Genomic DNA, 27,839 nt, shown 5'->3' on the forward strand with positions numbered 1-27,839 from the left:
TCATGCTGTTACTGACGGTAAAGTCGTGAGATTTTGTCATTTAAATGAATAAATAAGGATTCATTTGTGGTATTTAACTACAGCTCCCATGAGGCGTTCACAGGCGGCCGCTGGTTTTTGGGATATTCCCGCCCAGCTCGTGGATTATCGCTGATCAATGCTGATTGACGTGCCCACCGTCCAATCAGAGGCGGCAGAGAGGCGCGCGGCCAACCCTGAGTGGTGGGGGCGGGGCCGCAAAGGGAGGGGGCAGGGCGCGAGGTATCATGGAGGATCAGTAGGCAAACTGTGGCCATCAGAGGAAAGCAGCTACCGCTCTGATCCCAGGGAGTTTCTCAACTGTCCATAGCCCGTTATCCTAATCAGCGCACACCGGATACTTCAACATGGACATGAAGAAGAGGATCAACCTGGAGCTGCGGAACCGGAGCCCGGCGGAGGTGAGCCGCTTTTATTTTAATAACATTTTAATTGTTGCCTGAAATAGCCCGGGAGGTGATGTGCGACCGGAGCCTGGTTGCTCCCCCCTCGCTATATCACATGGAGGTTACCGAAAACACTACGACCGAAGAAAGTTTCGGATCATTCGATCCGTTAAACGTGTTATCGATCCGGTTATAGTTTGATCGACTACCGGCTGAGAGCCCTGATGGATGTGGAAGCATCTCAGCGGCTCCGTCCGCCCGCCCCCTCCTCCTCTCCGGTGAAATCCCGACTCTCAGGGTGGCTCCACGGACAAGAATTACATCGTCAAACTGCTTCAGCTTCGGTTTTTACCGGTAAACGTTTAGCAGCCCAAACACTTCCCCGTTAAACTGTGTATCGTCTAAAACACCTTAACGCACTATTGTCGTGGAAGTTTCACCTTTTTAATCAGTCACCGGCCACCCAGAGGACTCAAACGGATAAAACGACACGACTATAAATAAACCTTAACATGCTGGTGGTTGTTTGTTACCAGCACGGTTATTTACCGGGGTGATTTCGGAGCTCGCGGCGGGATTTCGTCCCGGAAAAACAACAACGACATCGGTGCTGGTGCTTTGTCGTTCTCTGAAGAGCGGACATTTTAAGTCGCCAGCGGCTTAAACTTCGACGGAAACCCCCAGTCTCCCGCCATTATTAGGAAGTTATCTCCGTTAAATTGAACTCAAACGTACATTTTACGTCTATTTTGAGGTTTTGGTCGACATTTCCCGTGCAACCGTGGTCGGTGGCGGACGCGGGGCGCACTGAGGTCGGTCACAGAGACATTTTGAGTGGGAGAGCTCGTGCTCGGCGGTAACGCGTTACCGACTTAACGTTACAGAAAGCGGATTAGCGGCTGTTTCGACAGGGAATTGTGTTTATACAAATCGACGAATGTTTACATAACACGGCACTTTAAAGGAAGCGAGAAAAGGCGTGGTACATTACGATCCGTTACCGTACCGCGTTGACTGTATAGTGTCGGTGTTTGGAGAACAGCGTCGTAACCAATCAAAATGGCGTTACTCAACGAGGCTTTTAAGTACAAGAGATTACTGCCCTGATGGATTACTGATGTCGATTCTGTTAAACTAAACGTAACCGACCATTGATGGTTGGTGTGATGTCATATCTATTAAATACAAATTCATTATAAAACACTTTTATTCGGATTGTCCCGTTTTATAAAGCAGTCAGTGCTCTGTGTGTGTATGTGTGTGATTTAAGTTATATAACCGGACTGCCAACCGATCAGCTTCAGTTAAATAACACACACACACACACACACACACACACACACACACACACTTGTGCTCGTGGTTCAGAGTTAATTCACTTCAGACTGAGAAATACAAACTCAACTTGCTGGTGTCATGTTTTATGAATTGGGGGGGATGCCTGCAGATGGTGAATGTGTTGTGGAGGCTCAGCAGACAACCCCCACCACGCGCACACGATAAATGTAGATTATAGTAGGTTAACCCCCCTCCACACACACAGTGCACAGTGTAATGGTGGTGTCTTCATTGATGCCTGTTGGCCTGCAGGCTGAAGCTCTGCTCTGTTCCACTGAAACACTTAGAGTCTCTGCTCGTTACATAAGCAGAAGAACCAGAGAGGAAAGGCAGCCGCCAGTCTGAACAAAGTCCTCCATGAGCTGGGAGCTCATACTGACACACTCTTAGTACCTGTACCCTCAAGATTTTAATTATTCTGCAAAGCAAAGGCAATATCACAATATTTATCCTACATCAGGGGTGTCAAACTCATTTTAGTTCATGGGCCACATACAGCCCATTTTGATCTCCAGTAGGCTGGACCAGGAAAACCATTGCACAAAACCTGTAAATAATGACACCTCCAATTATTTCCTTTTCTTTTAGTGTAAAGAGGTACAAGTGTATTCTGAAAACTGTCAATCATTTACAAAACAGGTGATGAGCAGCCTTAGAGAAAAAAATGTGCAATATCATATGGTTTTCTGCATTCAGTCAATCCACTACCTGCTGTCATTACATATGCATTTTTCCATACATGTCCACTCCTGTGTAGTAATGCTGACATCACCACAGCAAACTAAGGTGGCAGCTATTAAGGAAGCAGGTAAAGTTATCCCTGCTTTACAAACTGTTTACATTTCAAAGGTTTTGGTAGGGACTTTGTAGTATGGGTTCCAATAATATTGTTTTGAGATGGGGCGTCGGTGGCTTAGTGGTGGAGCGGGCGCCCCATGTGCAGGGCTGTTGCTGCAGCGGCCCGGGTTCGAGTCCAGCCTGTGGCCCTTTGCTGCATGTCATCCCCCCTTCTCTCTCTCTCCCCTTTCACGCTTACCTGTCCTGTCCATTAAAGGCAAAATGCCCAAAAAAATATTTTTTAAAAAAAAATATATATATATTGTTTTGAGATAGAAGTCTGATACAGAGTCTTTCCGATACAGATTCCTTTGTAGCCTACTGAAGCTGCTTATTGAAAACATTCCGCACAGTGTTATTTCAGAGAGTAGGAGCACCCCTGAAGCAGCATTTTACATGAAGTAGGCCACTTGGTGTTTAACTTGCTCCTAAAACTTGGCACCTCTTAGCCTATACAAATGCATCAATATTAGGTGCATTAAGTCATCTACTGAGCCACATTGGAGCATTTGGTGGGCCAGTTTTGAGCGTACGTTTGACACCACTGTTCTAAAGTGTTTTTTAGATGTCTGAGTCATTGATTCTCCAATGTAGGCTATTTGGTGGGGGTTTTTCTCGCAGGTCATTTCTTTATTGAGCTGTAGCATGGTTCTGGCTCCTGATTATTTGTCTGATATGTTGGTCAAATACGGTCTCTCAAGATCCCTAAGATCCTCTACCTCTGGTCTATTAAATGTTCCCCAGAGTAGACTAAACCAACTAAAAAGTATGGTGATGCTGCGTGCTGTGTTATTTGCCCTCGTCGCTGGAACAGCTTTCCAGAGGATGCCAGACTCAGATTGAGGAGACAGCTTTTCTTTTTAGACTTGCATTTACATAACTTTTGTTTAATTAATTGGTATCAAACCTAAATTGTATTTTTTATGTTTGTATGTATGTGTCTGTGTGAGTGTGTTGTGTATTTAAATCTTATTTACTCTGTCTTATCTTGTCTTTTATGTGTATTTACCCATTATGTTATTTTAATAATAATCACAATGATAATAATAATTATTATTATTGTTATTATGAAATGCACATTTTAATTTGAGATTACCAATGAAAACAAAACAAAAAAAAGATAATAATAACAATAATTCACTTTGCTTTGCTTACGGACAGCCAGCCAGCTGCGTAAACATGTGGAAATATAGTGCCCACTGCCCACCCTTAAGTCCGCACTGGTCAGCTAGTCTTGGTGGTTCTTTAAAGAAAAAGAAATATTTTATTAACCCCTGAGGGGAAATTCATCCCTTTTCTTCACTCTGTTGTCATATACACACCGGCCCAAAATACACACACCAAACAGGACCTGTACATACATTAAATGAAGAAATGTCAGAGTGAGGGGGCGGCCCATGGACAGATGCCTGAGACGTTGGGGGTTTAGTGCCTTGTTCAAGGACTCCATATTTGGTCCACACAGTGACTTGAATTGACGAACCTCTGGTTCCCAAGCCAAGGGTTACGAGTTACTGCCACCAGGGTGGGAGCTAGCTAGTGGTGCCGCTCATTCTCAATTACTGATGGTAACGCCATCCTGGTGGCAGGACAGCTTTGCTGTGGATACATGGTGGCCAACCCCCAGTCTCCAGATACTGGATTTTTCAGTCTGATAGTGGTATTTGAGAGTTTGAAAAGTCTGATAGTGATACATCAGCTGATTGTAATTTTTAATCCCTCAAACAATCTTTGATGTTTTACTTTAAGAATTGTGATTAAGATGCATACTGGGTGTAACATTTTACAGTGTAAAATTCCACCTGTCAGGTGGACAAACTCCTGAATGACCTTAAACACACTAAAGTACTGATCAGCTGACAAACACACTCATACTGATGTATCTGCAGTAATAGCAAACAATATATGGAGCAGAGGCAGGATGGTGATTGTGTTCCACCTGTCAATCAAAGGCAGTGTCCCAAAACATCCTAATATTTAAGGCTTAACATCACTTCAGTGAGACCTCTGTACAAACAAGTGCCCAGGGTGCAGAGTTCAGTCCACAATTCCCTTAATAATGTATTATTACCTCTAGCTCCTGATTGGCTGAGGAGCACTCCTTCATTAGAACAGACCAGTAGTATCATACTGAGCACAGGAGGCTTCCCTGGGTAGTTTGATTTCTGATCTCAGAGCCAGTTGTGTGGACTCTCTGTAGAACCAAGTAATAAGTTCTTGAATTGTTTCCTTTGGTGTGACTCCTTGAAGATAGAGTGAGACACCTATCGCTCTTATTACATCGTTCATGTTATGAGCTCCATCTGTAGAATAAGGTCAGCGATCTGCTGGACTTGGTGTGACAACTTGGTGTGTGAAAAATACCATTCACTTCAATGAAGGCTGCAGCTAACACTTACTCCAGTTAGCGATTTATTCACTGTTACACTCTTGATGAATCAATAATGTTTTGTCTATAAAATTGTAATAAATCTACTTTATAAACGCTCAACTGGCACTTTATTGTGTCTTGGGTTTGGTATGGCGCAGTCCTATATACTGCAGTAATAAAGACCATGTCTGTGTGTATGTCTGTGTGTCAGATAGCAGAGCTGGTGGTTGATAACAGTCGCTCTGCAGATGGGGAGGTTGAAGGTCTGACGGACGCGTTCACAGAGCTCGAGTTCCTCAGTATGGTCAATGTGGGTCTAAGCTCGCTGGCTAAACTGCCCTCACTGCCCAAACTACGCAAGGTAACACACACACACACACACACACACACACACAGACATGACACACATGTTGACATCATTCAGTGTTACTGACACTTCCTGAGCCTGGTGTCCATCCAGAATAAACATCCACAAATCTACTAAAATATCACAGACAAAAGAATGTGCATGGGTTCCCTGAGAATCATCATGTTTTGAAGTTTTCTTCAGTGTCACAGTGATCCAGTAATAGTAATTAGGTTGAAATCCTGAGAGCAGAGCTGATCTTCTTCCAGGCACTGTTTATAAGTGTGTAGGCCTATCGACTGTGGGACAGATGTAAAGCTCTGGGTAGCCCTGCACGAAAATGATCAACTTTTCTGTATTTGTCAGACTGAATATTTACAGAAGAAGGGAAGGATATCTGTCGGCTGGTATTGGTTTGTAACGTGACTCCTGTTTTACTGCCGTGCGAGGCCTCTTCCTGTGTCTGTCCTTTCAAATTAAATTCCCACATGGTCCAGTCATGTACGATTTGATTTATTTTGACACGGCGCAGCTTTCATGTTGTTTTTTTTCCCTGCAACTAAGCGACCAATGAAGTCTTGCCAGCTAATGACCTTTCTGGTCAACCAACATTTGGTCGACTATTCGGGGGCAGCTTTACTAAAATACAAGGAAAGTATTTTATAATAATAATAGTAGTAGCAATGGCTTGATATTTTATAGCATTTTCAAGGGACTGAAGTATGCTTTACATACATGTAGGCAGAACAGTAACACACAAACAAAACATAGTGGTAGCAGTGTTTGCCAGAGATAACGGGATTAATTGAGTCCATGACAGGAGGAGCAAAACGTTCACAGCAACACACTTTGGCTGTTATTATTACACATAATGATGTATATAATGATCTGGATGCCTCATATAGTAACAGTCTGGCATCTGGCACACCTGTAATCTGCTAAAATCTGGAAAATGGAAGTGCTTCAATCTGCTGGCAGCTAATCATACATTTACGATCCCAGATCTTAGAATGGAAACAGTCCCAACAGCTGCAGAAAAACCTCACACCTCCTCAGATATCTGTAAGTGTGTAGATTAGGTAGGTTAGCTGTTTTTCCTGTGGTGATAAACCTTGTGTGTGTGTGTGTGTGTGTGTGTGTGTGTGTGTGTGTGTGTGTGTGTGGTCAGTTGGAGCTGAGTGACAACAATCTGTCTGGTTCTCTGGAGACTCTGTCGGAGAAATGTCCCAACCTGACCTACCTCAACCTGAGCGGGAACAAGATCAAAGAACTGAGCAATGTGGAGGCACTGGTCAGAGAACACACGCACACACATGCACACACCCATATGCATGCATATGCCTTCGTTTTCTGTCTGTACATTATTTTATGTAGCAAAAAAAGATTTTTAATGAGTTTTTCCTTTTTCTTTCAGAGTTCTATTTATTTTTTTTATAGTTTTAAAAACTCTTTTCTTGTTAACTTTTTACTTTTGAAAAGTGCTATACATACAGAAATAAAGGATATTAATGAATAATGCAGTTAAGATCAAAACTACAGAGCCCTTAATGTCTGAAAGGGGATATTTTTATCATGCCTCCGCACTGGCGATAGGCGTGGCTGTAGGCATTATGTTTTCAGGTAGTCTGTACGTCTGTCCCATGTCCCATTCTTTTGAACACAATATCTCAAGAACACCTTGAGGGAATTTCTTCAGATATGGCACAAACGTTCACTTGGACTGAAGAATAAACTGATTATAATATTGTGGTCAGAGGTCAAAGTCAAATATGTTTTTGGTCATAACTCAAGTATTCATATGCTAATTGTGACTAAACTTCACACTACTGTCTAATATGATAGCATGATGAAGTGATAACATTTTAAATCTAAAAGGTCAAAGGTCAGCTTCACTGTGACATCATAATCTTCTGCTTAAGACACTTTTCTGTCCATTACTCAACGTCATATCTCAGGAACAGAAGGGGACACATTTGGTCAGATACTGAATTGGTGACACTAACCCTGAAACTGTGCTGATTGTATAGATCTTCTGTGTGTGAAGTATTAATGTTGTCACAGACATGGATGTAAACTGAGAGAGAAACGGAAAAACTTGACTGGTTCACGGAGACATATAACCGCAGGGCGGTAATTCTAGTTTATGTATCATGAAGTAACATCAGCCGTCTTGGACCAAACAGGGGCTTGAAACAGATCTTTGATCTATTTGGAGACCTTTATAACAAAGAAGATAATAAAAACGTACAGTTAGACACAACGTAACGTGTGTTTTCTAATCTGGTGGAAGGATTTTTAAGTTAAAGTTGAAACAACAAAGATATGGTTGGTTACGATGATGGCTTATTAACTCCTTGATCATAATAGAATATCATAACTATCAACACTGCTCATTTTAGAAAGGACACCACAAGAAAACATGTTCTTTGAGTGTGCTCGACCCTCAGGAGTGATTAGCATAGTGGACAGTGCCAGCGCCTCATGTACGAAGGCAGGCACACTGGATTCATTTCAGAAGTGGGGGGGCCAAAAAGTGCTGTGCGTCTGGGCCTTGTCACTGTGTGGGCGTGGCTACCTGTGTAATGTCCAGTTAATAATAGGGACTAGTTAAAGGTGCGTAGTGATCAGGGTGTTTTAGTGAAAGCAGCAGTATCCTGCAGCAAGTTACACGCTTGTCCTCTCTCATTAAAAAGATGGTGAAGAAAGACAAAGAGTCAGATAATGTATTTAATCACAAACTTTATCTTGGGAGGAAAAAAGCAAACAGTTTATTTCTTAACAGTGTTTGCATGAAACCTGAACACTTTGAACCCTTTATGGATAGGGCTGTACCCAAATATTCGGATATTCGTTTGTATGGGTAAGTATTCGTTATGAAAATTTGGTATTTCATATTCTTTTTTTTTTTCCACACATTTTTATATAGCTGTTTTTTCGTTATCTTTTGAATTTAATATGAATTATGGAACTGTTTTTGTCAATGTTTGTTTCCCCCATTTTGTACAGTAAATTACTGTTTGAAGTTTCAACAAGTTTCTGGAGTGCTGACACAAGTGTGTTTTGAAAACGACCGCGGACTGTCACCTGCTCAACGCATCAGTACCTTCGGATGCCGTGACAGTAATAGCCTAATGATTATAATAATAATCATAATGTCAAACTACCATTTACAGACCGATTGAACAGATGATCACTGCTGCCCGACCCGCAGGTCCATTTGCGGGTCCCGCGGGTTACGGGTCGACCCGCACATCACTACTCAGCTCAGTCTATCAGGCTGTACACAACAGTAGGCTATAAACATTGTATTCTGTTCAGGCCGACAGAACCAGCAGCGCATCAGCTCTACAGTGCACGGCACTGCTGATTAACCATTTTGCCAGCAACCAATTAGCCTACTTGCAGAGGCTTCCTACAACTTGTTTCAACAGTTCCGATTGTTAAAAACAAATTACACAGGATGACTAGCCAATGTGAAAATTAAAAGAAAGCATAGAATAATGTACTGAAGGAGACTGTTGTGCCATCACATTTTTTTTGTGGTTTGAGTGCAAAGATCCGGTCGCCACTGTGCAAAACTCCACAGTACAATTCTCAAACTTGATTGAAAATCAATTTCGGAGTGGGGCTGGTTTGGAACGGCGGTGTTTCGGAATGGAGGGCTGTCCCCTGTTGGAACATTGTGTGCGCACAGCCCTTCACCACCTGGATCCTAAAATAAACACCTGTTTTATTACATAATCATGCTTCCGTGTTGTGCCATTCATTAAGATCCTATATTTCTGTCATTCAAATAACAAGAATTGTGGTTTAATACTCTTAATTATAACGGCCAACTTATTGAAAAATGACGGGTTTAAATCATAATTAAAATCCCGTCATAATTTAAATCCCGTCCCAGACATAACGTGCACGGGCTCGGGCCGGGTCGGGCTGGATTTTTTGGACCCAATCTAAGCTCTATTAGCAGCTCTCGTTTCTCCCGAGCCGCCTCAAGAACTGCCTGCTCTCACCCTGCAGCTACGCGGAGTCCCTCCTGATCAAAACGCCGCTCCACCTCTGAGCGCAGCAGGTCCAGGGCCTCTGTAGCCTATGTTGTCAGGCTGGCTGGTTATCACATCAAAAGCATAGATCTATGCATTCATGATATGAAAGAGATAAATGTAAGTCAAACAAATTGAGTTTAAATTCAGTTCACTTCATTTTTTGTTTGTGTACTACGGAGCCGCGGAGGGGCCATTGAGAAAAAAATAAAACACACCAGCACTAGAAATGTTTGATTGCGAACCAGATAGACCTATAATTTGGCTCGCTTTTTAATTTATTGTCCACTAAAGGCAAAAAAGCACAAAAAATTGAACTTAAAAAAAACAACAACAACCCTGTACTAAAATGAAAAATACTACTAAGAGAATATGAGAAATATGCATGTAAAAAAGGAAAATTAAAGGGAAGGAAAGATTACTTAATTCATATCCCCAAACCCTAACTAAGGTGTAATATTTTTTGTCCTATGATATTCAGTGATCTAAAAAAAACAACACAAAAAACAAACAAACAAAAATATGTGTGTTTTATTGTTTATATGAAATTGACAATTATGAGTCATCAGTCTAAATGTGTTTTAAATCCACCCTCAATCTTTTATTTCACTGACACTAAAATCAGACCTTAATATGTTCAGCTTCACATTAACATCAGTCTCTCCTGTCTGTGTGCTGTTTTTAGCCGCTAACATACTAACACCATGTTTCCCACTGCAGCAAAACCTGAAGAGCCTTCAGAGTCTGGACCTGTTCAACTGTGAGATAACATCTCTGGAGGACTACAGGGAGAGCGTGTTTGAGCTGCTGCCTCAGGTCACCTATCTGGACGGTTTTGACCAGGAGGACAATGAGGCGCCTGACTCTGAGGCTGAAGACGAAGGTGGGACACCGCGCGTCTGTCTGTCTGTCTGTCTGTGTATGTGTGTGTGTGTTCAGTGGTGAGACCAGTATAACCGGTGAGTTTTTTTTTTTTAAGGATATAAATTATTAATATTGCAAATTCAAAGCCTACTGGAATAATAAAATCAGTAGATACAATTTGCTGCTATAAAAATGCTGGAAGTGAGATGAACAGAATGAAAACATATCGCGATACTCAGCATATCACACAATAAGTAAAATTGCAGTAATACTGTATCGTGTCTTAAGTATTGAGATAATGTTGTATCACTGGACCTTTGGTGAGGCCTATCACTAATAACCAGTACCCTCCTGTTCTCTGTCTGAACGTGGTCTCTGTATTTACAGATGAGGACGGCGATGACGGGGCAGGGCCCACTGGAGAGTACGATGAGGAAGACGATGAAGAGGAGGACGAGGACGGCTCAGAGGGAGGAGAGGTGGGACTGAGCTTTCAGGTGAACCGGGCCGATCAGGTGGGCAACTCAGGCTTCAGCCTACAGGTCGATCCATAGCTGGCTCAGACACAGGTCTGTTCCCATGATGCACCTGTCCAGACCAGGCAGAGAACACCAAAACAGTCGCAGTCACACTTTACTTCCTGTTTCACTGATTGTGCTTCAGGTTTAATAATACAGAAATGAGCTCAGAGTGGACGACACTTAAAAACAAAGCGTCCTGAGAGGCAGCTTGAGCTGATGATGTGGTTCTGCCGCATCACACTGCGGAACGCTGAATGTTTGTTGCTAAAATTTAAAAGAAAATTTGAAGCTGAAATTTGACAGACGTGGCCGTGGACGTGGAAGAGTCTGGTAGATAATTCCACTAACACAAATGAAATGAGCAGATGACAATGCTGTGGGCAAAACAACTGTGTAATGCACGTGCAAGCGTGAACCACTTGTTTTCATTTGGATGATGTGCTGCAAAGATCATAGAGCGCTATGCGTAGGGCTCAGGGTTGCCAGGTCTGCTTATTAGCCGCGACTTTGGGCTTGTTTCTAAAGTGGAGTTGCTTATTTGGGCTTGCTCTCTAAATGTCGCCTTTCTCTACATATATCCATCTAATAAGTTATTTAAATGCATGATAGTATGTCGGACTGCAGGATGTTTCCACAGCTCCGCTCCCTCCGCCCCTCTCCTTCTCCACATACACACTGGTGACAGTCAGTCAATGAGACTTTTCTGAAACGGGTGTGGTATGGACCCAAATGCAGTACACAGGCGCTTTGGAACAGTTGATAACGACCTTTATTCCCACCACAACAAACAAGGTACGGTGCAGATTGAATAAACACAGAATAAAGTTTGTTCTTCGGGCTGCAAGCCCTCACACAGTCTCCGGGGCTCAGACGAGGGGAAGAGAAGTAGCTTACTTCAGCCGAAGACGATGAGGAGGAAGCTCCGTGGTCCGAAGAGCCGGCTGCACGTGTGGAGGTGCCGACGGGGAGAGAGCAGAGGAGTGGTCGGAGGCAGGTGGGGGGGTCGTAGCCAGATGAGCAGTCCGCGAAGGTAGAGGCACCGAAGAGGAGCAGGCAGGAGGATAAACGAGGACAGGTGGAGGAGTCGTTACCAGCCGAGCAGTCAGATACCAGAAACGCTGAGGCAGAGCACGAGGTCAGGGACAGAAGGCAGGTGAGTTTACCGGGAGGCAGACGAGGAGAGCAGGTCGGGAACAGGCAGTGTCGGCACCGGGAGATCAGGCAGAGAAACGCTGGAAAGTCTGGTGCAAGCATTGAGAACAATCTGGCAATGAGTGAGAGTGCTGGAGAGGCTTAAATGCAGGGCTGATTATGATGAGCTGCAGCTGTGTAGGCAGGTGAGCAGAGTTGGGCTGATGAGGTGGGCGTGGCTGGCAGGTAGAGTGGAGCAGAGGGAGGGAGAGTGGAAAATCACTGCAGCAGAGTGACAGGAGGGGAATGAGAGACAGGGACTGTGACAGAACCCCCCCCTCAAGGGACGGCCCCTGACGTCCCAAACAGTTCTAGAGGAGCCGGGTGGGTGGAGGGGGCCTGGAGGAGGGCTAAAATTCTTCTGAGGCCTCCGTCCCAGCCTCCTCGTCCTCTTCAAAGACTGACCCCCCGTCTTCCTCCTCAGATCCAGATGTCTCAGCTGCAAGAGGGGACTGAGGATTGGTGTTGTGACCCCCTCGTGCCGAGGCGATGTTGGAGGGCTGATCAGGGTGTTGGCGATGGAACTCCTCAATGAGTCGCGCATCCAGGATCTGACGGGCCGGAACCCATGACCGCTCCTCCGGGCCGTACCCCTCCCAGTCGACGAGGTATTGCAGACCCCTCCCACGACGACGAGAGCGCAGCAGGCGGTGCACCGTGTAAGCAGGGGCCCCGTCAATGATGCGAGGAGGTGGAGGTGGCTGGGAGGCGGGCTGCAGGGGACTCTCCCGGAATGGCTTAATCCTGGAGACATGGAAGGTGGGATGAATCCGCATAGTGCGGGCAGCTTGAGCCGAACAGCCACTGGATTTACAACCTTCTCAATGGGGAATGGTCCAATAAACTTGGGAGCCAATTTCATCGACTCCACCCTCAGAGGAAGGTCCCGGGTTGACAGCCACACTTTCTGTCCCACCTGGTAAGGGGGGGCCTGGGAGCGGCGGCGGTTGGCTGCTGTTGAATAACGATCTGTGGCCCGTAGGAGAGCGGTCCTGGCCTGTGTCCAGGTCCGGCGGCAGCGGCGGATGAAGGCCTCCACCGACGGGCAGACGGTTTCCTTCTCCTGGGCAGGAAACAGGGGAGGCTGGTAGCCATAAGCGCACTGGAATGGAGAGAGCCCAGTGGCAGAGCTGATGAGGGTATTGTGGGCGTATTCCACCCACAGCAGTTCTGTGGACCAGGAGGCAGGGTGCTTGGAAGCCATGCAGCGGAGCGCCGTCTCCATCTCCTGATTCATCCTCTCGGACTGGCCGTTGGATTGGGGATGAAACCCAGAGGACAGGCTGGTGGAGGCTCCCAGGAGGCGGCAGAATTCTCTCCAGAATGCAGAGGTGAACTGGGGGCCTCGGTCGGAGACCACGTCGGACGGGAGGCCGTGGAGCCAGAACACGTGCTGCAAGACTAGCTCAGCAGTCTCCTTGGCCGAAGGGAGCTTGGGCAGGGGCACGAAATGAGCCATCTTAGTGAACCGGTCTACTACTGTCAGGATGGTGGTGTAGACTCCTGACAGCGGCAGCCCGGTGACGAAGTCCAATGAGATGTGGGACCAGGGTCGATGAGGCACAGGCAGAGGGTGCAGGTGACCGGCAGGGGCCCGTCGCGGGGGCCTTGTTCTGGTTACAGACTGGGCACGCGTTAACAAAGTCTCTGGTGTCATCATCCAAGGTGACCCACCAGAACCGCCTGTAGAACCTCCTTGGTTCTATGAATTCCAGGATGACAGGTGAGTCGGGAACCGTGGGCCCACTGCAGAACCTCAGACCTCAACTCCTGAGGGACAAATAAGCGGTCTTGGGGGCAGGAGCTGGGCCCCGGCTGGTCCTCCAAAGCAGCTCTTACCCGCTCCTCCACCTCCCAGGTGAGAGCGGCCACCAGACGGGAAGCGGGGAGGATGTTGTCTGGGCTGGAGGGGTCCTCTTCCCCGACCATGAACTGTCGGGACAGGGCGTCAGGTTTAATGTTGCGGGAGCCTGGCCGGTAGGAGAGGGTGAAATTGAATCTGGCAAAAAACAGAGCCCACCGGGCCTGACGAGAGTTCAGTCTTTTGGCCGAGCGGATGTACTCCAGGTTCTTGTGATCGGTCCAGACGAGGAAGGGGTCTTGGTTCCCTCCAACCAATGGCGCCACTCCTCCAGCGCCAGCTTCACCGCCAACAGTTCTCGACCGATGTCATAATTCCTCTCAGGTGGAGACAGACGCCTGGAGAAGAAAGCGCAGGGGTGTAGTTTCTGGTCCTTGGCGGAACGCTGGGAGAGGACGGCCCCCACCCCCACATTAGAAGCGTCAACCTCCACTACGAACTGTCTCTCGGGATCAGGGATCAGGAGAATGGGGGCTGAGCTGAATCGCCCCTTCAGGTGCTGGAACGCCTCCTCGGCGGCCGAAGTCCATCGAAAGGGGACCTTGGAGGAGGTAAGGGCGGTGAGAGGTGCTGCCACCGTGCTGTAGCCCCGGATGAACCTCCTGTAGAAGTTGGAGAACCCCAGGAAACGTTGCAACTGCTTGCGAGAGTCAGGGACAGGCCAGGAGGTGACGGCTGAGACCTTAGCAGGGTCCATCTCCATGCGGTCTGGGCCGATGATGTATCCCAGGAAGGAGACAGAGGAGGCGTGGAACTCGCATTTCTCAGCCTTGATGAACAGGGAGTTCTCTAGCAAGCGTTGTAGCACTGTCTGGACGTGATGTATATGTTCTTGCTTGGACCGGGAGAAGATCAGGATATCGTCTAGGTAGACGAATACAAACTTGTTGAGCATGTCCCTTAGTACGTCATTGATGAGGGCTTGGAAAACAGCCGGGGCATTGGTGAGCCCGAAAGGCATCACTAGGTATTCATAGTGTCCTGTGGGGTGTTGAAGGCTGTCTTCCACTCGTCCCCTCTCGGATCCGAACCAGATGATAGGCGTTGGAGGTCCAACTTGGTGTAGATGGTGGTCCCTTGGAGCAGCTCGAAAGCTGAGGCGATGAGGGGGAGAGGATAGCGGTTCTTTACCGTGATGTCATTCAGCCCTCTGTAGTCGATGCAGGGCCTCAGGGAACCATCCTTCTTGTCGACGAAGAAGAACCCCGCCCCAGCAGGTGATGAGGAGGGTCGGATGATCCCGGCGGCCAAGGCATCACTGATGTAGGTCTCCATGGCCTCCCTTTCAGGTGCGGACAGGGAGTAGAGCGACCCTTGGGGGAACAGAGCCGGAAGGAGGTCGATGGCGCAGTCATAGGGCGATGAGGGGCAGAGAGGTGGCCCTCGCCTTGCTGAACACCTCCCGGAAATCGTGGTAGTCGGGGGGCACCATGGAGAGGTCTGGGGTGGAACAGGAGCTGGCAGGCGGCGTGGGTGCAACTGTCGGTCTGAGGCAGATCTGTTGACAGGAGGGGCTCCATCCCAGGATGGACCCCGTAGACCAGTCTATATGGGGGTTATGGCGGCGAAGCCAGGGGTAGCCGAGGATCAGGGGAAGGTTGGGAGACCTCAGGATATGAAACCGGATGGTCTCATGGTGTGTGCCGGACAGGAGCATCGAAATGGGGATGGTTTGATGAGTGACGGTCCCCAGAAGATGACCATCCAGAGCGCTGGCCGGCATGGGACGAGGGAGAGGAACTTGACCAATGTCCAGCTGACGGGCGAGTTCCTCGTCGATCAGGTTGACATCTGCACCTGAGTCGATGAAAGTGGCGAGGGTGTGGGAACCCTCTGCCAGCAGGAGCTGGACGTGAAACAGTGGTCTTGGGTTGGGGGCAGAGTTCTGGGACCGGCTCAGCAGAATGCCCCTCGTGGCTGCTGAGCCCTCCCTTTTACTGGACACCGGGAGACAAAATGGCCGGCCTGGCCACAGTAGAGGCAGAGATTTCCCCGGCGTCGGCGCTCTCGCTCCTCTGGCGTTAGGCTAGTGCGCCCCACCTGCATGGGCTCCGCCCCCCCATGCATGGGTTCAGAGGAAAGGACAGGGGTGGCTGGAAACCCACGCTGACGGGCGGAAAGCCGATGATCTCCTCCCTCGTGGCGTTGCTCCCTCCTCCTCGCCTGTATTCGTCTGTCTAGCCTCGTGGTCAGCTGGATGAGCCCGTCCAGGGAGCTAGGGAGGTCAAACGAGACCAGCTCATCCTTAACGTAAGGAGCTAGTCCGTTGAGGAAGGCGTCGCATTGGGCAGCCGCGTTCCAGTCACTGAGGCGAGCCCGGGTTCACAGAGTCTATGGCATAGTCCGAAACTGTCCGGTCCCCCTGCCTCTGACTCATGAGTCCCCCTGTAACATCAGGACCCAGGGAAACGGGTCCGAACACCTTGCGAAGCTCCTCTGAGAAGGCCTGGAAAGAGGCGCAGGCTGGCGTGCCTCTCTCCCACTCCGCCGTACCCCACAGACGTGCCCTTCCAGTGAGGTGGTTGATGGCGAAGGCGACTCTAGCTCCCTCTGTGGCGAAGGTATGGGGTTGCAGGGCAAACAGAATTGAACAGTTTGTCAGGAAAGGGTTGCAACCCTCAGGATCCCCAGCGTAGTGTTCTGGCGCCCCCACCGGGCTCAGATGTGTTGCTGGATGATGGCCCCGGGGTCGGAGCAGGAGGGGCTGGAGCTGAGGCAGAGGCAGCGTGTTGAGTCATGGAGGCTGCCATCTGTTGTACCTGGGCGGCTAGCGAGGTTAGTGCTCGTTCCAGAGTTGACGCTGACTGACGGGCCTCCGCCGCGTTAGAGGCTAACTGAGCCTCATGCTGCTGGAGCATTCCCTCCACCTGGGCTAGGCGAGACTGAGGAGAAGCGGGGTCTGCTGGGTCCATTTCTGGCCAGATTGTACTGAAACGGGTGTGGTATGGACCCAAATGCAGTACACAGGCGCTTTGGAACAGTTGATAACGACCTTTATTCCCACCACAACAAACAAGGTGTGCAGATTGAATAAACACAGAATAAAGTTTGTTCTTCGGGCTGCAAGCCCTCACACAGTCTCCGGGCTCAGACGAGGAAGAGAAGTAGCTTACTTCAGCCGAAGACGATGAGGAGGAAGCTCCGTGGTCCGAAGAGCCGGCTGCACGTGTGGAGGTGCCGACGGGGAGAGAGCAGAGGAGTGGTCGGAGGCAGGTGGGGGGGTCGTAGCCAGATGAGCAGTCCGCGAAGGCAGAGGCACCGAAGAGGAGCAGGCAGGAGGATAAACGAGGACAGGTGGAGGAGTCGTTACCAGCCGAGCAGTCAGATACCAGAAACGCTGAGGCAGAGCACGAGGTCAGGGACAGAAGGCAGGTGAGTTTACCGGGAGGCAGACGAGGAGAGCAGGTCGGGAACAGGCAGTGTCGGCACCGGGAGATCAGGCAGAGAAACGCTGGAAAGTCTGGTGCAAGCATTGAGAACAATCTGGCAATGAGTGAGAGTGCTGGAGAGGCTTAAATGCAGGGCTGATTATGATGAGCTGCAGCTGTGTAGGCAGGTGAGCAGAGTTGGGCTGATGAGGTGGGCGTGGCTGGCAGGTAGAGTGGAGCAGAGGGAGGGAGAGTGGAAAATCACTGCAGCAGAGTGACAGGAGGGGAATGAGAGACAGGGACTGTGACATTTTCACATTTAAATTGCGCGATTAATGGAGGTTCTTTAATTATTTCACTAACAAGTGGGCAAAATATGGAAAGAATACACACAAGATTTGTAGAAAGAGAGAGGATTAAAAGATTCGACTTCAAGAGGGGGACGATTCAAAGGCAGTGTGCAGATTCAGATTCTGTGTGAAATATGAACTCATCATTCAGATCTTGTTCAGCATACCAGCACTGTTACAGTGAAAGTAAAATGGCTCATTATATGCAGCTTCTTTACTTTCATTTTCATTCATTCATTCATTCATTTATTCTTTCCACGTTTTTGGCTAGTTGGTTTGGTAGAGTTCAAGGGCAGTAAATATAACGTATTTGTAAAGTAATTTTTAAACGGTTGCTTATGAAATGCTGATAAGTCCATGCATATACTACATCCTGTATACAGACAAATTAACTAATACAGTGGCCTCTGACTATTTTTAAGGGTGTCATTTTCATGCCAAACAACGCAAACATTCCATAAACATTCCGCGTTTTATATCAATTCCAGAGTGAGCAAGGACCTTGTAGCTGTTATAAACAAAGAAATTGTGGAAAGAGGTAGGTTGAACTGCACTCTGTTTTGGTAGTTTTGCTGAAACATTCAACTTTGTTCATTTGTAGAATGAGGGAAATGAGTGTGTATTTTGATAATCAGAATTTCTTTTTCTTTCTTTCTTTTTTTATCATACAGTCCAGATGTAAAAACTATTATCCAGCACTTAAGGGCACTTGCCCCAGGATATTCAGATGTCTTAGTTTGAAACTGACATGTTATTTGTAGTAGGCCAATCTACCTGCTTTGTTCAATGTAAAGAGCATGAAGACATGTATAAAGATTTGGACCTCTAGCGAGATCATGATGGCCTAATGGATTTGTTCTTTTTTGGAATACACAATATTCTTCCAAATTAGCGTTTGTGTATTTCAATATTCAGAATTTCACTTTGACAAGCTCTCTCTTTTTTTGACCATATACCTGTTTGCATCCCTGGATATACAACTAATGAAACAGCCAATTCTTTTTGAGGGAAACATGAATTAATATTTCTATTAAAATAATGTTGCTAATATGATATTATTTCCATTCGTTGGACAATGACAAGATATTAGCTGATATTGTGAAGTCTGCAACATTATAATTTTGATTCAGTGTGATTCAGGGGCCTGCAACTGATATGAGACGATATTACATGCCCATTTAACACAGTCTGTTACAGAAGAAGCTGCCACCCTTTTTCATTTTTGGCCATAAAAGATAAAAACAACACATAAATAAGTGCAGTGAAGTTTACTTTAAACTGACTCCACTAAGTATCAAATTCAGCTCAGTAGTAACTGTCACGATTCACAGACAAAACAACTGTTTTTTTTTTGCTAGTGACCCATTATTAGCTTTAGCATGTTTACATTGCATAAATTTGTGACTGTTTTTCCTCTTCTCATAGCTTAACAAATTACATGTAATGTTATTAATTTTGTCACTTACTGTTGGTTTAAGTCTCTGTATCTCCTGACCAGCTTGGTTGAGTTTCAGCCCGCATGCACGTTTTTTTTTAGCTCAGCATTGTTGAAACAACAGCTAATGTTGCTTTAGTGAGAAGTTAGTAGAGTGAGATGTCCGGCCAGGCGGGTAACGTTACGTCGTGTTTTATCTCTTAATGACATTGTTCACATACAGCATGTGCTCTGTCTGTTGACCTGTAATTTCTCCGATATCCAAATTATTTCCACACTGCTGATTTATTCTTAAGTTAAATAACGTTATCCTCATCCTCTTTCTCTTGGCTGCTTGTCTTCCGCCTGCTGCTGTTTGATGGTGACACAGACTTTCAAAATAAAAGTGTAACCTGAAGATGATGACATGGGTCGATGTTTTTACTTTGCATCGATGATACTGGATTGTTGATCATTGAATCGATATATCACTCCAGATCGTTACACCCCAGTTGCTAATTAACACACCTGGCAAGTCACAAAAATGTTGAAACTAAATTAATCGTCAAAATATTCACTGACAATGTATTTCAGTTGTTTTACGCCAAAATATACAAACTTGCAATACACTATCCAGTTGTAGTGACTGCAACACCTTGTTATTAACAGTAACAGTTACACTCAACCAAAGTGCTTCGGAGCTACTAACATATTGATGGATGCTGAAGTACGCGTACATTTTCTTCTGCCAACAGTTTACACACAAATTCGTTCTGCTCACGTTTCATGAATCAGACCCACTGAGTGTACACAATAAATTTTGTGACATTTGAACTATTTCAGAGACACTGATTGTATCAGCATTAATTGTTGCATTTGCACTAAATCTGTCTCGATAGAACTGGATGTCATTCCAGGGTTTGGAATTTGATTTCAAATGTTAGTGAGATCCTACGTCGGACTGAAGCTGCAAACACAAGAAATATGAAATATTAAAAATATAAGACATCTGTTTGACTCTGTTCATCGCACTGAATCCAAAAACAAAAGACTCAATTCTAAGTTCCATAATTTATAAAACTGCACGACTGAATGGGCTCGACTTTCTTCTATGATTTAAACCGTTTGAACATAGAACATTAAGATATGAAACATAAGGTGAAGTTTGATGAGATAAATTTGAAATTAAGTTTGGTTCTCTGCCTGATCTGAACTGAGCTGCTCTGATGGATCGACCTCAGCTGTGACTTCAGGTGTGACCGTGTTCTTGACCAGGTTCAGCACCAAAATGGCCGCCTCTGAGGACAAATGTTGGTAAACATGAAGGACACTGTTGTCTCCTAAAAAACTTTTTTTTTGGGGGGGGGCATTATGTTTCTCTAAAACACAACAATCACACCTGAATAAAAGAAAAATATTTTTTTTCCTAAATTATATAATTTGATTTTGTATTTTTAGAATTATTTTGAAGACAAACGTGATTTCCAGACAATAAAAGAAATTTGTCTTCTATAGTTCATCTTTATAAAAATGATATTTGGTTCTGTTTATATTATGTATATGTTTTTAAAGCTTGCCTGAGTTTTTTTTGCAAAAGGGAAAACATTTTAATCACAAATTCTTGAATGATTTTATAATTTCTAATGTTTTATTTACAGCCAAAAAATGACGATAACAAACAGCATAAATCTGTATGATTTTATAAATTGACATTGTACACTTATATCAGTATATTTAAGAACCACAGCCTAACAGAGTCGGTCTGATGGAGGTCAGCCTGGTCACATGACATAGACGTGATGAACAGATTTAGAGCTTTGTTAGTTTCATCCAATCAGAAACAAGCTGCTTCTGTTTAGACCCTTTTCGGGCTGATGTCATGATGGCGTCACTTTATTAGCTGGAGGTAAACCTGCCTCTCCACCACAGTGCTGTAGGCTACATAGGAGTTTTAAAATGTGGTCTTGTTGTGTTATTGGGAGCCAGAATAGAAGGAGTCATGGCTCAAAACCAGCCGCCACTGGCGGTCATCAAAAACAAAGACAACTATGGTTAAGTGTGATAACACAAAAGGACTGGATGGAGGTCATCATCAAAAATGGTCACATGTGCAGCGCACACTTCATATCAGGTTAGGGAGAAAGTATTTCTTGTCGCAGGGATGAATAACCTTATGTGTATTAAGGGCAGGGGTTGCGTTAACCGGATATTCTCAGTCATTGACCGTTTTTTTTACAACAATGACCGGAAAATCTGAAGGCCGTCGGTCATTTGACCGGTTGCAATTACCACCCCTGCCCACTTGGCAGCGGAGTGCACAGTCTGTGGTTGCCGTGTTCACACTGCAGAGAAAAAGTCATTCATCTGCTTCATGTAGCGTTGTTTACATAACAGCCTGGACACACCAGATGCGTTAGTGCCGCAGAAGTCCTGCGAGTATACTCGCAGGCGCTTGACTGTCCACACAGGCAGCGCATTTCTCCTGCGCTCTCCGCACCGGTTAAACATCGACTCCACTCGCCTGTTCCTGTCAGTACTCGTTTTTTCACTTCAACAGGTCATTTTAAACATGGGTAAGGCCATATTTTAATCGTTTTTTATAACGTAATAAGTTAATGACAATTTGTCATTGCATGTCCATGTATTTACCACGTTGGATTAACACTGAATGAATAGGGCATATTGTTCTGACCATTTTATTTATGTAGTCTGTAGGCTCAGTGACACAAAATTAAAATTGTGATTAGGGTATTGAAAAATGCGTTAGATTATATATTGTTGTGTTATTTTAAATTATAAACATGGTATTCCCTCACGTTCCTCAGTGCATGCTGTTATTTTATTTTGAAAATTGGCTGGATTCTCTGGTCTATTCTGTGTCCGACTTCCTGTTTGGTACGATCCGCTCTATCCAGCTTGACAGAAGCGCTTGCGGCTCGCATGAAGACCAGACGCCAAACTGAAGCGCTGCGGTGTGTTGATGTCTGTTCATCTTTTCGTTCATGTCCTTATTAATGCACACTTTATCAATCAATCAATCAATCAATTTTATTTATAAGATTGATTGATTGACACTTTATAACTTGCTTGTTGGATTTATTAAAAACGAACGAATGAAAACGAAACGTCTTTGAATATCTTTATTATAATTTAAAAACGCAAATTAAAATGACTGGTAAAAATAGATTATGACCGGATTTTTACGACCTTGTTGGTCAAAATGACCGGCGACGAAAAAGTCTAGCGCAACCTCTGATTAAGGGTTATCATGTTCACCTCATCAGAAATTGGGAAGGTATTAAGAGGAATATTGTATTTCTCCTAATGCTGTCTTTTTGGCGCATTAACTAACGTTAGCATCGATAGCAAAACAAACTGGAGGAAACCGTTCAAGTGTCGTCCTCCTTTGTAAGATTGGATTAGTAATCAACCACAAGCAACCACAGAGTGTGCTCCAACACTCAGAATGAGTATTTCTGAATGTACCACTCACTCTTCCTCCATTGTCTAAAACAAGCCAACAGAACTTGCTAGCTAGCGTTAGCTAATGTCTGTGGAGAATTGTTTTGCCTCCAGCTAAGTCCCGCCCACCCAAAAACATCTTACTATGTACTCACAGTAAAAGGGTCTGTGTCTTTTATTTTGGAAGTTGTGACTCAATGAAGCTTCTTCTGTCACTGCATCCTGTCAGGACGAGGAAGACGATGAGGACGACTATGCAGAGGAGGAGGAGGAAGGTGAGTTAAGCATTAGTATGCACTTAAATAAGTCAGAATCCCGTCGCTCTCTTCTGATAGGTCAGTTTTCTCTCTCACTGTGCAGAGGACCAGGCGGGTGTTCAGGGACAGAAGAGGAAGAGAGACGCGGACGACGAAGGCGAGGATGATGATGACGACGAAGACGACTAGTCCTCCAGCTGATGTGTCGTCTGTGTGTCGTCCCGTCCTGTTTCTGTCCGTCTCAGTCCACCTCTGGACGCGTCCTTCGCCACACAAAAAACAACAAACAAACAAACAACAACCGGCAACAGAGACAGCGGCAACAGGAACTGTGTGATCTGCGATAGTTTGTTTCAGTTTGTAATAGAATCTCACTTCTTTATTTTTAGATAATATATAAGAAGATTTTATCAGAACTTCACCTGTTGATACCGATTGAAGAGTCCACGTGTTTCCCTTTAAACCTGGTTCAGGGTCACAGTCTGTCCCCTGTCCACATCCTGAACTCTGACTCATCTAAACGCCTCACTGGATGACTGAAGTCTGGCAGCAAACCTACCGGCCAAAAACAAATCTACAAGTCCCGCCCTGCTGCGAACAGACTTCCTGTTAGCAAAGATGTTTGAGAAAAGGTGTGACTACAGAATGATGTCACTTCCTCTCCTCTGTCAGGCTAGATTTGGGTGTTGCGTCTTGGTGGTCGGCTTGGCTATAGCTCCTGCTTGTATCAAGAAGCCGTCGGGTGTGTTTTCTACTTCAGGGACGGACGCTCACTCTGGGAAAAACAAAACTTGTGTCCAACATCAGGTGGTGGAATAAAGAGCCTCCTGACGAAGCTTCCTGCTGTAGTCCAGTTCAGACCGCAAGACCTCTGAGACGTTGCTGGTCTAATACACAATCACATCACACAGCTGGTTTTAAAGCCTACATGCTCCAGTTTCTGATTAATCAGGGAAAAGCGCGGCTGCTGCAAACGTGTTACCATAGTTACTAAATGATCTCGGGTAAATACAGGCTAAACATCACTGATACAGATCAGGAGATCCAGACTGAACCAGACTGAGACGTAGTTTCTCTTACTCCTTTTCTACCAACATGGAACGGGTTCCATTCGGGTTCCTGCACCTAATTTTGAACCATTCAGAGCATTTTGACCAAAAATAAATTCACTCAGAAACTGAAAAGTTGGTTCTCAACTGACACACACACACAAAAAAAATAGCAGGTTGTTGTTTGATTACAATGGTTCAGATCAAAACTGGTTCCAAGAATCCTAACGTAACCGGTACTAGAACAACAGGGAATTTGTCGGAAAAGCCGTATCTGTCTGGTTGTTTAAGAGTTTGATTGGCAGCTTTCACACAAGGCTGAAAGAACTGAACCGGATAGGTTCCTGAAATCACGTGAAAACCTGTCGTCAAAACGTAACACCCATGCCGCCCATGATCTCATCCCACTGGCTATCCTGTTTATACAGACTGTTTCTGTGCTGTTACTACCTCCACTGCCAGCTTTGAGGTGAGACAACTCTTGTTCCCCCATTCCACGATTGTACTTTTTACACAGCCGGCGTGAAATTCCTGCCTCGTAGAGGCGGTGTAAAAGGTGCTTACAACACTTGTAGGTGTATATGCCGTGCTATCCGGGCCCTATTTCAGAAAGCAGAATTAGTGAAAACTCTGAGAATGTTAAGCTTGAGATGAGGGAAACTCTGAGTTTTCTGTTTCACAAAGCCAGTTCAGCAAAACCCTGAGTCAGTTATGGCAACATACTCTGTGAAGCAAACCTGCTGGCTCGCAGGTTTGCTTCATCTAAGCCTGAGGCTGATCACCCACTGAGTATGTAGCAGGAAGAAGAAACATGGCGTGTCCCCGTGAATAAAGTTGTGGACGTTGAGGCAGTTCATTCAGAGGCTGTTGCGTAAGGAGATGGTCATTAGACCCTGTTTGGATGTCTCTCTGTGAAGTGTCTGTATGAAAGACACAATTTCACCTCACAGTCTATTATTTATCTAACAATCTGTTCCACCCAGATAAATCAAATTACACATCGTGGATTTGCATTATCATCGGAGCAAATTTTATGCATTGCCCTTTGTTTCTTCAGCAGCGGTAGTTTTCTTTATAACATCAGAGACACATCTGCAAGGCAACGGTTTGTCAGGCCGTAGAAAAAGTGGCTCTGTTTCTGAAAAGACTTTTGCCAGTTTTTGTGGTTTTCCATGGGCATAGATCAGAAAGGATCATCAAAGTAACCATCATGGGGTATCAGTGGCTCCGTGGATGTAGCAGGGCACCATGATCCCACGCCCAGCCCCTGATGCAGCAGCTCCGAATTCAAGTCCAGCCTGCAGATTTTTGCTGTGTGTCGTTCCGTCTCTCTCCCCTTAATGTTATGCTGTTTTGCCATTACAGGCAACAAAAAAAAAATCATTAGAAAAAGGTGGAATTCCACAGAACTGCAGGTTTGTCAGTGTTAATAAGAAATTCATCCACGTGGATACATTATGCAATGATTCATGAACACTATTCATATATTCAAAGATTCTGCAGTGTAATTGGCTCATTTATGGGACTCACATCCCATCATAGCTCCATCTGAAAATAAAGGAGATTACGTGAAGACATCATTTCTCAGCAATTCAGTTAACCTCAGCCTTATATTGATATCTTTGTGCTTGATTTTGAGTTGCTGCCCAGTGTGTTTGGGCCCCATCGTCACTGAGAATCATGTTATCTGCGCTCCATTAATGATGTCTGTTGGTGTTCACTGTGAATGCGCTTCCCTCAGGCTGAACATACTCAGAGTTGATTGAGGTAATTCTGCTCAACTGTTCTGGAACCGAAAACTCAAAGTTTGCCAGCTCAGGCTCAGTCAACTCGGAGATTGGGATCAGGCTCAGAGTTTGTTGAGCCTGCTTTCTGAAATAGGGCCCAGCTCGGGAAGAATTGAATCCCTGGTACCTACAGTACTGGAGAAAAACAAACACAACAGGTTTGTCTTTGACTTGGTAGCGAAGACACCCCTGATTTGATCTAGTTTAGGAGTTGTCTTGTAAACTGGTTCTGAGATCAGTTGTGTAGTTTGGGTTTATCACCATGACAATAATCTGGGATTGAAAACTCAGAGCTCTTGAAGGTCTTGTACTCTGCTCTGGACTTAATTTGATTTGTACGAGCTGGACCTGCTGTCCTGAAACGTCTCCCACCAAAGTCTTGATTCATCGCGAATGTCTCAACGAGGAGTTTTATCTGCAGGTGAAACAGAAACCTCTGAACACAGAGATGATTCTGCACAAACAGGAAGTGAAGAGCCAGCTTGTTTCATATCATCTGTCTGTCTTCTTGGGCTTCACACCAGACAGTCAGACCACATCCGATCTGATCTTTGAAAATCATCCTTCAGGTTTTTGCAGAGGACCAGAACCCGGTTCTTCCTGCAGCCATATCTGATTCTGGACTCTAACAGGAGAGGAGAGCGCCCCTTCAGGACATCAGTGTGTCTAACACCCAATCAGGGACGTCACATGTTTCAGGATCTTCATCGACCATCGTGTTTTAACCCTTTAGTCCCTGAACTCAATAGCGATCACATTGACTCTGCTGTCTCTGCCCCGTTAGAAACATGCAGACCTGCTGTAGCTCAGGTCCACATAGGAGATGATGTTCCCAGTGTGTGTTTGATTTATTGTAGGGATTTTCCAGGGAAGATTAGGGGGTGGGTGGGAGGAAATATTTGTTCTGATGCGTTTGGTTTTTTTGTTTTGTTTCGTCTCTGAACAGCAGCTACTGTTGTTTTTTAGTTTGGCTTGTCCTCAAACTGCCCGTCCTCTCGTGATGTTCAGACCACCGCAATGTCTCACTTTAGGCCCCGCCTCCTGAAAATAGCCCCGAACCTCACTGCAGCTCCTCCTCAGAGGAAACGCTTCATTTTCACATAGACCAAAACCTGCGGTGCGTTCAGGTACTTCTTGAGTCAGAAAACTTACCTGCAGGTGGAAATTAAATTTTCCGGAATTCAAAGCAGCTAAAGTAAAACTGAGAAAGAAGACACTTAACTCTAAATAAAGTCGTCTGAGGGCGCCAATCAGACATTTATACAATCATGTTACACCCTATTGGTCATGTGACCCACTTAAACCCAACTTAAATTATAACTGAACAAACTGATAGAGATCACCTGAACGCACCGTTGAAGTGGATTATGGGATACTGAGGGCTCATTGACCCATTACGATGGAGGTGGAGCCTGAAACGGACACACCTGTTGCGTCTGATTCAGGTGTCACTGCTCTGCGTTGAATTCTGAAGCCATGCAGGCAGCAACTTTTTACACTCTACTTTCTCTGTGTCTGTTTCAAACAGGACCAAACCTGAGCTGACAGGAAGTAATTGGTAATCACGTAAATTGTTTATTGAAAATATGATTATCACACAGAAAAAAAGTAGTGTCCTTAAAAGTATATTTCTGCATTTCATTTGTTTATCTCCCGAGGAGTGAGTTTTTCTTGTCCTGATGATGCAGAACTTTGAACTAAACTGCTTTTGAGTTTTAGCTTTTTTCTTGTTTACACTCTTAAAAACCAACACACCACTTTTCAGAGCTTTCATGTGTCCAGTACTTAAGTGGCGAGTTTGTCCTGTGCAACTCTGTGAGGAGAACAATCATGGGAATTAAAGACAGGAGGTTTTTGCCCTGCTTTTACGTTGTTGAACGACTGAAGAAGTCTACAGACTCACTTGTGTGACAGTTTAAATACAGTGAAGTGAGGATGTTACACGTTATACATTAAATCACCTTTAACAGCAGAATTTAGCTGACAAGTCCATGTTTGTTTTGTGTCCAGGCAGTTCCATATCAGTCCGATATTTATCAGAGCTTTTGTAATTAAGACTTGGATGTCATCATGGATGCTTTTAGGTGTGTCGCAATATACCAGATAATCATGATATTTAAAAATGACTGTTAATGTTAATAATACAGATATGATAATATCATGTAAATTGACCAACACTTCTAAAATCGTTTTTGTTTATTTCAGTCTGACTATGACTTAGCCTCTGGGTCAACGGCAAGCCCCCAACTGGGCTTTGTAGCCGATCTCTGTAGTGGCCAAACAGTGCAATTACAACAGCCGGGTCAGTCACGTGATGGCACACGGGCCTTTTTTTTTTTTTTTTTTTTTTTTAAA

General features: G+C 45.3%; 1 protein-coding gene across 2 annotated transcripts; it reads left to right on the plus strand.

The window, feature by feature from the left end:
- The first annotated feature begins 229 nt into the window (after positions 1–229).
- Positions 230–27,839, plus strand: anp32e (acidic (leucine-rich) nuclear phosphoprotein 32 family, member E). Of its 2 annotated transcripts, none has more exons than XM_049601645.1 (7): positions 230–440; positions 5,183–5,332; positions 6,486–6,608; positions 10,081–10,243; positions 10,612–10,739; positions 22,621–22,666; positions 22,752–27,839. In XM_049601645.1, the coding sequence occupies exons 1-7, from the start codon at positions 387–389 to the stop codon at positions 22,835–22,837; spliced, it is 750 nt and encodes a 249-aa protein (XP_049457602.1). In that variant the 5' UTR covers positions 230–386; the 3' UTR covers positions 22,838–27,839. The 2 variants fall into 2 exon arrangements, with proteins under 2 accessions (XP_049457602.1, XP_049457603.1); XM_049601646.1 differs by having other exon boundaries at positions 10,612–10,703.

Source organism: Epinephelus fuscoguttatus, linkage group LG17, assembly GCF_011397635.1.
Source record: "Epinephelus fuscoguttatus linkage group LG17, E.fuscoguttatus.final_Chr_v1".
Lineage (NCBI taxonomy): Eukaryota > Metazoa > Chordata > Actinopteri > Perciformes > Serranidae > Epinephelus > Epinephelus fuscoguttatus.

Coding starts and splice junctions, on each gene's coding strand:
- anp32e (XM_049601645.1), top strand. CDS start 387: ATGGACATGAAGAAGAGGATCAACCTGGAGCTGCGGAACCGGAGCCCG. Junction 5,333..6,485: donor CACTGCCCAAACTACGCAAG/GTAACACACACA, acceptor GTGTGTGGTCAG/TTGGAGCTGAGTGACAACAA. Junction 10,244..10,611: donor CTCTGAGGCTGAAGACGAAG/GTGGGACACCGC, acceptor CTGTATTTACAG/ATGAGGACGGCGATGACGGG.